The following is an 8,906-nucleotide window of genomic DNA, read 5'->3' on the forward strand; positions in this document are numbered from 1 at the left end:
ATATATATATATATATATATATATATATATATATATATCATATATAACAAAGATTGGGAAAGGCATCTTTAGCCATTGTTTGGCTAAGCTGGTGAGGACAGCTTTAAATTAAGTACTATGTGGGATGGTGAGAGAAACCAACCAGCCACTGTAAAATTGTGATCAAGAGATGAGAGCTAGGAGAAGCTAAATTCTGGAAAATAATATGAAACTATACTATGCTTAAAGAAGATGCAAGAGGTAAAACAGAAGGACAGTGTGTAAAGTCTCTTTGATGCCTATGTAACAAAGCAAGGAGTCCAAGGATCAGTCAGGATGAACCTGAAGCCATAGTATGTAAAGAAAATTGTGACTTAATTGGCATTATGGAGATGTGGTGGGATAACTCTCAGGATTGCACTATCAGTATTGAGGAAAGTAGCTTGTGCTTGAAGTGTAGGTATGGGGAGAAAAGGTGTTGGCATTGTACCATATGATATTGGCAATGTGTAGGGGGTGCACACGGGTGCACATGCACCCTCTGAGCGTGGCAGTCCACCCCCTATGAAAAGGCACTGCTGACAGTGTCTCAGTGCCTGTGGGGAGTCACCGCTCCTCCCCCTCCCCCCCACCCCCACTGCTGACACTGCTGGCAGCATTTGTGGGCGGTCAGCGATCACTGCTGGCCACCACCAACACTTCTGGTGGCATCTGTGGGTGGTTGCCGACCCCTGGTCAGTACTTGCCACTCCCCCCCACACCGCCAGCAGTGCTGGCAGAGTCTGCAGGAGCTCCCCACTTACCACAGCCATGTTCCCGCTGCCGCCAGCATTGCCATTTCCTCCCAGCCACCAGGGGCACACATCGTTCATGCCTTATGACAAGAATATGTACCTGTCAAGAACCTTTGCTGTAAGGTTCAAGGTCCAAGAGGAAGTGTGCATCATCGGTAACCATCATCATCAGCAATCCATCACAGCTGAGGATGATTATCTTCTATGATTGCCTTCTCTGTGGGTCCAAAGATGGCCCACAAGGTCAATCCTGGATTGACAAGTTCTATTGCAATTCAGGCACATGTTTCCAAGTTGGGTGGGTGGCTCTGGATTCTTGATTCAGTCCACAATATGCTGTTTCTATTGCTCCTGCTTTTCCATCTTCTGTTATCATTGGGAGGTTTCAAAGTACTGAGATCATTGCATCTGATTCAATCCATTTGGGGTGGTCCTGGATGAGAATCTTCTGTAAGTTGATGTTGCATTTTTTTCAAGTTGGCCTTGAAGATGTCTTTGAAGCATTTTCTCTGCCTTCTTGAGCCTTGACTGAGCTGGGAGAATAAAACTTGCTTTGGGAGTCTGGAGTCAGACATTCAGGTGATGTGGCTGGCCCAGTGAAGTTAATGTTGGATGATCATCACCTCAATACTCATGGTGTTTGCTTATGAGAGGATGCTAACATTAGTGCATCTGTCTTGCCACTGGATTCAAAGGATCTTCTGCAGGCAGTGTTGATGGCATGGGTGACTGGTGGGGGGACATCAGCGGACATGACTGTGGGGGGGTCCCCCAGTAGCCAGCCAACTGGGGGGTGATCCCTCAGGAGCCAGCTGGCAACCGGGGGGGGCGTGCTCCCCAGCAGCCAGCCGGTGACTGTATGTAGAGTCAATTACCAGCCAGAGTGATCATTGTCAGGAGGGGCACCAGAGCACTCTTGTGGGGTGAGGGGGTGGCATCTATGTATATTCATAGACTTCATAGACATTAGGGCTGGAAGGGACCCTGGAGGATCATCAAGTCCAACCCCTTGCCCCAGGGGCAGGAAGTCAGCTAGGGTCAAAGGATCCCAGCAAGATAAACGTCCAAGTGTTTCTTGAGAGTCCAGAGTAGGTGCTTGCACCACCTCTGGAAAGAGTCTATTCCAGGCCTTGGGGGCTTGGACAGTAAAGAAATTTTTCCTTATGTCCAGCCTAAAATGGAGGAGTTTGTGACTGTTGGACCATGTCATCCCTTGGGGTGCTCTCCAGATCCTGATGCACAGCCCTTATATACTTATAAGTGGCTACCAGGTCACCTCTGAGCCTGCGCTTTTCCAGGCTGAAGAGTCCCATGTCTCTCAGTCTCTCTTCATAAGGCCTGTTCTCTTTCACCCTGATCATGCATGTGGCTCTCCTATGGACCCTCTCAAGCTTCTCCACATCTTTCTTGAATTCAATAGAAAGAAGAGCATGTCACTAAGGAAGTGTCAAAAGAATTGCATCAATGTGTAGGAACAAAATTAAAAAAGTGTCAATGCATGGGGCAAAAATCAGGAAAGCAAAGGCAAAATATAAGTTGCAACTTGCAAGAGATGTTAAAGGTAACTGAAGGGTTTCTAGAACTACAGTATGTTAGGTAGAAAAGAAATATCAGGAAAACTAAGTTCTCAACTCAATGAGGAAGGTAGTCTGGTAACAGAAGACACAAAGAAGGTTTGGTCAACACTTATTCGCTTTAGTCTTCAAAAAATAAAAGCAACCTGCAACTAGATGTCTCACAGAATTATTATTAAGAAAAGAGTTGGGGAGAGGCAGATCATGATGAGTAAAAAAGCACCAGAGAACTTTTGAATCATTTGAATGCATGTAAGTCAGCAGAGCCTGATGGAGTTCCTCCCAGCATTTTGAAGGAACTAGCTGGACAAATCTTAGAAGCCGTGTCATAATTTTGGCAAAGTCATGGGTAATAGGCAAGGTTGCAGATGACTGTAGAATGATTAATATAGTGCTCACTTAATAAGGAAACAATGGCAGTTAAGAGGGGACAGGCAGCAATGATCTAATATTAAAAGACTGTCATAAAAACATGGGGAGAAGATTTGAGGGAACATGAAAAGAGGCAAAAAGTTTAAACTGAATTAATCAAAATTAGGTTAAATATCAAGACACGCTTCCTAAGGACAATGAACAAGATGTCTTTTGGGAAGTGGTGGAATCTCATTCACTGGAGGGTTGGAAGAGGCTGGATACATATTTATCAGAGGTAGTTTAGGAACAGTGAATTCTGAATCCATATGGAAGTTTCGACAAGATGACTCCTAATGTCCTTTTCAGTCCTAGATTGTGTGATTTGTACAGGTTCCATACGAATTCATGTAAGTAAGTAAATCTAGATATAATCTGTAATTCTGGGTGTGTCTACACAAGACACTACTGCTCAGTCATTACTGTGTGTTTATTTAGTACTTGTATTAGCAAGTATTAAATAAATTCAGTAACTGTGTACTAGCATTGGTGAACATCTTTTAAGTGACGCTACAGCTCAGTAGCCTAATAATACTGCACAATAGTGTATTAGCACTGTCTGTGCTGTGACATGCTGCTGCTCAGCATCTTATGTAGATGTACCCTTTGAGTAGTAGAACTAAACGTATTAAATTGCAAACTGTAAAAATATTGGTGGTTTACATTTTCACAATTTTTTACAATATATTTATGTATATATTATATAAAAAGAGTGTGTATATACACATGTATGTTGAGTGTGTGTGTGAATGAATGTGTGTATGGGTTTCAAAGAATGAAACTAGCATTTTCCAGTTTTTGCAAGCAGGACCTGATATTCAACCTACATATAATTTGGTCTTCCTTAATGCTTACAGCTTGTGAGATTTGTAGGTACAATTTTGCATCCACAAGCTTTTTGTTTGGAGAGAAGATTTTGGCAAAATTTAAGAAAATTAGGGAGTAAAATTTTCAGAACTATTCAGCAGTACCTTAACTCTGTTCCCACTGAAGTAAATGGAAGCTTTACCTTTGTCTTCAGGATGCTTGTAGTTTGCCTTTGTGAAGTGCTTTTACCCCACCATAGGTTTCCATTACTAGATTTGTGAAGAAAGCAGGTACCTCAACATATAAATTACTAAAATTGTGCCTGAAAATAATAACTGGCAAAAAACCATGCTCACAGTTTCCTGGCACATAAAATGAGGCTAATTTTTAAAAAATTGGCAACTTCTGCTTAAGTATTACTAAATTTACTGAGACAGCACATTTGAGAAATACCACCATATATTTAACCTTTTCTTGCTTACTATTTATCTACTTGAAACAATCATTTTTTAAGATCTATAGAGAGAGATTTCTAAAAAGCTACATCCACTTTGTTGTACCCGCAGTCATGAATGTGAATAATTGTGGGCACAGTTGAGGCTGTGGACTGCACCCACTAATTCAGGTACTTTAGATGTCTAAATGGCTTGACTTGTGCCGTCAGTTAGTTGAACCCACTGAATTACAGACTCAAAAAGGGATACCCATTTAAGGCTGGGCTGAAAACCAAGCCCCTAGCATTATTCACGCAACTTTCCATTTTAAGCATATAGCCGAACCTTTTCTCTTCATATAAAATTCTTTCATAATAATAAATCTTACACACTGCAGTAAAAGCAGATCCTTTTAGAGTATGGCAAAGCCAAACTGAAATGATTTTTTTGAAGCCACCATTACAATTGGCACCACTGTCAGCAGTCTCAGCAAAGGGCCAAGAATTGAATCTGCTGCTAGTTTTTGAGGGTTCATGTGAGTCAGAAGGTTCAGGATTATAAATGCTTGTCTCACCCCTTTCTTGCCCCATAACAACCCAATGTTAGTTGCTGGGGAATTTGGAGACAACCACAGTCTCACTGTACAAAAAGAGGTGACTGGGTCTTTTCACAGTGCTTGTTACTATTTTCTTTTTGTTTTTCTTAAGTATTTGGCATGAACTACAGCCCATACTAAAACCATTACTTGACCGGGATTCCTTTTTTTCCATTTTGTTACTTTACACTCCAGGGGATTTCCTTTAGGAAGCTAATATCTTTCTAAGGTTGCTATAATGGTACAGGATCCGAGTCGCTTTGTTAAGAATTTCCATAACTCATTCAGTCATGGCAGCATTGGTATGGTTGGCTAAAGCAATTTCCTCCCCCTTCAGCAAGTCGCATTTACTTTCTCTGAGTAACTGTACTGAAGAAAAGTCCCCCTTTTCTCTGCACATCTTTTTCCATCCTCTTGGTTTTGTTTGGCAGCACATTAACTAGAAATTGGGTTGGGAAAGGTATATATTGTATGGCTAATTATATGAACATCTCCTAAGGAGCCAATACCAAATATTATAACACTGATATTTGTAATAGTATTAGGAGAGCAAGCAACAAATTAACCTTGTAAAGATGTCCATCAGAAACACTCCGAGCAAACTGCTACAAGAAGAGAAAGGTATTGGGAGAAATACAGAGTTTATTGCCACATCTACCCCAGAAAATTATGGTATGACTGTGGTGACTCTTGTGGTCATATAATGTTTTCAAAATGTGCAAGGGTATTGAATTCAGTAGAACTTTTCCCTCCTAAAAAAGCTGAATAAAGTGAGGTATAATAGTGCTGTTGGACTCCTCACAAAGCTTAAGGGAGAGTTGTATGGTATGTGGATGTTGGGAGCCCATGAACTAGTCATTCTTCATTTGCTTTAAATGCTGTATGTACAACTCACAGTACTGCTGCTGGCACTGTCATGAAATCAGTCTGAAGATCACATGTGTAACATGCAGACAGAAATAAATCCTGTAGGTAAAAGAAAGTAGAAATTGGCAAAAGATCAAAGTTTATCCTCCTTCCTTCACTTTTATTATCCTGGCTAAATCTGGTCCTTTGATTTTTTTTTTTTTTTTCCATGAGGCTTGGTTGAGTTTAAATAAAGGACTTAAGATTTTATTTGTTTTTCAACCTGCATGTAATTTGAACCACAGTGTAGTGGGTTGGGTACAGTCAAAACTCAATTTCTTACAGAGATACTGTAGGGAATGAAATAATTTAAAGAATGAATTTGTCACCTCAAGAACTTTGGGATCAACCTTGTGATGGGTGGCTAAGATGAATGTTGTAGAACAAGTGACAAGTAGGATTTTGTGAACAGTTAGGAATATGTGGAATAATTAAAGCTTATTTTCTTAATTAAATAATATGTACATGCTTAGCTTTCAATCAGATTATAATAAACAGGACTACACATTTGAAAATTACCCGCTTTTTCCAAAAAATTTGATAAAGTAAAAAAAATTGAAAGAATTTAACTTGACTCTAATTGTAGATTAAATTTAATATTGGTATTCCCTTAGTCATTACTATCAGACAGCAGATATAAGTTAGCTCCACCAGCGAACTCTGGTTGTGTTACAGGAATACCTAAGCATTGCAGGTCAGGACTGAGGAACAGTGGAAAGCCTCTTAGAAGTCTTGAGCAACTTAGACCTGCAATAACTTTGGTTACAGCAATTACTGTTAGCACCAGACATTAATAAACATTAAAATGAAATCAGAAATGTGCAAAATGGGTCATTGTTGCTTACTTTTTTCCACTGCAGTAGTGCACTAGGATTGGGAATGCATTGCCCTCCAAGCCATTGTACAAATGCATAGGAAGAAACAGCTGCTGCCCCAAAGATTTTACAGTCTAACTGGAGAAATTAAAAATAAATATATACTCGGAATTTTTTTAATGTTTCATATAACTTGTGGAACTGACCCTGCAACCCTTAATCAAGGCTTATGTAAAGTGGATGGAGTGATAATTGTTAATTGGCAGCAAAAGGAGTATGGGAACCATCAACGTCATAGTTCAACTAATCTCTTGCTAGTAGGGATTAGAATGAGGAGTAAATTACCCCATATCTTCCCAGTAGTGAGTTTTATACACCTTCCTCTGAAGCATCTGGTTTTTGCCAGTATCAGGAATAGGATATTGGCCTAAATATATCTTGTCCTTCCATGTGATAACCTGGGGTTTCCTGCTTTCTAATGCAACAGATGTGAAACATGCCTTTAACTTCTCTCTATTCTACTTTAATAATTTGCACTACTGTATTTGAATATTAGGTTTTGGTCACCTAACAAAGCAGTTGCTGAAGCTAGCGGATGGTCGTGTGGTGCTGGCACTGGAGGGAGGACATGACCTTACTGCCATCTGCGATGCATCTGAAGCCTGTATAAACGCCCTTTTAGGAAATGAGGTAAAAGACGAATCAGAGAGCTAAGAGGAAAGTGCTGCTTTTTGTTCGGAAAGCTGTGCTCTTTGTTTTCTTTTCATACACAATGACAGTGAAAGGTTTTCCTGTCTGTATAAATAAAAATGCCAATTGCATGCATCTTAGCAATGAGCAAACCTCAAACAGAGTCTATTTTGGTTTGGACAAGTATTCCAAAATCAGATGATGATTATATGAGCCTCTGGGGTCTGCAAAATAATCCTGAGGAAGGGCTCAGTACCTAGCTGTTCCCTCAATGACAGGCATTGTGCCTTAATATCAGTGGAAGTTAGTTGTGCTGATTATCTCTTGGGATCTGATCTTTCTGCCAGTTATCACAGAAAAACAAGCTTTCTCAAGTTATTTGTTAATTTGTTGGACTATAAGTACATTTGGTTGCAATATTTTGACATTGAAGGCTTCATACAAACATTCCATCTAGAAGTTTTTTTTGGGGGGGTGGGGGGTTAGATCGGTGTGAAAATGTCCCTCCCCATCTAACTCAATAATTATATAAGTGCCAAGAGCCTGATCTAAGGTAAGTTGGGCTGGGGGAAGGGCAGGTGGGATGGGAGGGTGGTTAGCAGAGGGGCTTGGAGGAATCAGAGGACTAGTAGGGTCTGTGGTGGGGGGTCTGTGGTGGGGAGGCTGGGGAGATTGGGCAGATTAGTGGGGTCTGAAGAGGGGTTGAGAGATTGGGGGGCTAGCAGGGTATGAGGAGGAGATTGGAGGGAAACAGTGGGGTGGTGGGATCTGAAGGGCTCTAGAATCCTTCCCAACCCTCCTGCCCCCCAATGCTGCCAAACTGCCCCAGATCCCACCAACTGCTCCCAGGACTGGTTTTACCAGCATTCACTGGTACCAGGAGCCTGACTGATGTTAAGGTCAGGGAAGCAGTGGGAAGATTGGTGGGGTTGGCAGCTTCACAGGGGTGTTTGGCAGGATGCGGGGGTGATGGCTCCATGGCAGGGTGTTGGTGGGATTAGAGGGCTCTCCCCCATCAAGCCAGGGCCCCCTGACCCTCTCCGTACCCCCAGATGAACAAACTCCCTCAAGGGAGCCAATGCTGCAAATCTCACCTGCTCCTCCCCTTATCCCCTCCCTGATTTACTGGCAAATGCCAGTAACTATGGTGCCAGGAGGGACTTGTGGGACTGGGGGTTTGGTAGGCTCAGGGGGCACTGGTTGGTCTGTAGGAAGTGGGGAGGTTTCACATTTCAGTGTGGCCGGAGGGGCTGGGGGCCTAAAAATAGCCTGGTGCCAGGAGGTAGGAAAAATGCAGCCCCAGGACTAGGGGCAGTGGCTGAGCTTTCCCAGCCCTGGGGCTGCACTCTGAACGTGTACAGAAGTTTAGTTAGATTGGTCTAGCTGTACCTGGTCTAGCTTAGTGTACCTTCAAGATACAGTTAAATTAGATTGGGTTTGCCATTTTTTTAACATTCTAACTTTCCTGGAACTTCTGTACAGTTTGTACTTATATCAGTCTAACTAGAGACCTAAATATAAGGTCTGCATGTGGATGAACTAAGTCAGATTGGTGGCCATTTTAACATGCTCTAACCTTCCCTTAACCTTCCTGAATGTCTGTATGTTCCCTGAATGTCTGTTTCAACCTCCACTAGGAACCAGGGAACCAAGAGACACTTGAAATTTATCGCTAAAAATGTATCTAAGCTTTCTAAATGGTTTGGTTTAGGTTTGGTTTAAATTATGGATTAGGGTTCAAGTTAGTTCCTCCAAAAGTCATCAAACAATATATATTATTAGAAAGCAGCTGTAGTGGCATATGGTTTTTGGGCAATTTCATGCTGGGGAAGTAGGCTCGTGACAACATAATATTTGTGTGTATGTAACCCGGGCGGTACTCCAAGAGGTACCCCCTCTCC

General features: G+C 41.7%; 1 protein-coding gene across 1 annotated transcript in view; it reads left to right on the forward strand.

Moving 5' to 3' along the window:
* Positions 1 to 8,906, forward strand: part of HDAC9 (histone deacetylase 9) — a 493,669-nt gene that overhangs the window by 418,626 nt on the left and 66,137 nt on the right. The window contains exon 23 of the mRNA XM_019508553.1: positions 6,872 to 7,005. Coding sequence (XP_019364098.1) covers positions 6,872 to 7,005 — 134 coding nt within the window. The remainder of the gene's footprint in view (positions 1 to 6,871; positions 7,006 to 8,906) is intronic.

This window comes from Gavialis gangeticus, unplaced genomic scaffold, assembly GCF_001723915.1.
Source record: "Gavialis gangeticus isolate Ggan-Ray unplaced genomic scaffold, GavGan_comp1, whole genome shotgun sequence".
Lineage (NCBI taxonomy): Eukaryota > Metazoa > Chordata > Crocodylia > Gavialidae > Gavialis > Gavialis gangeticus.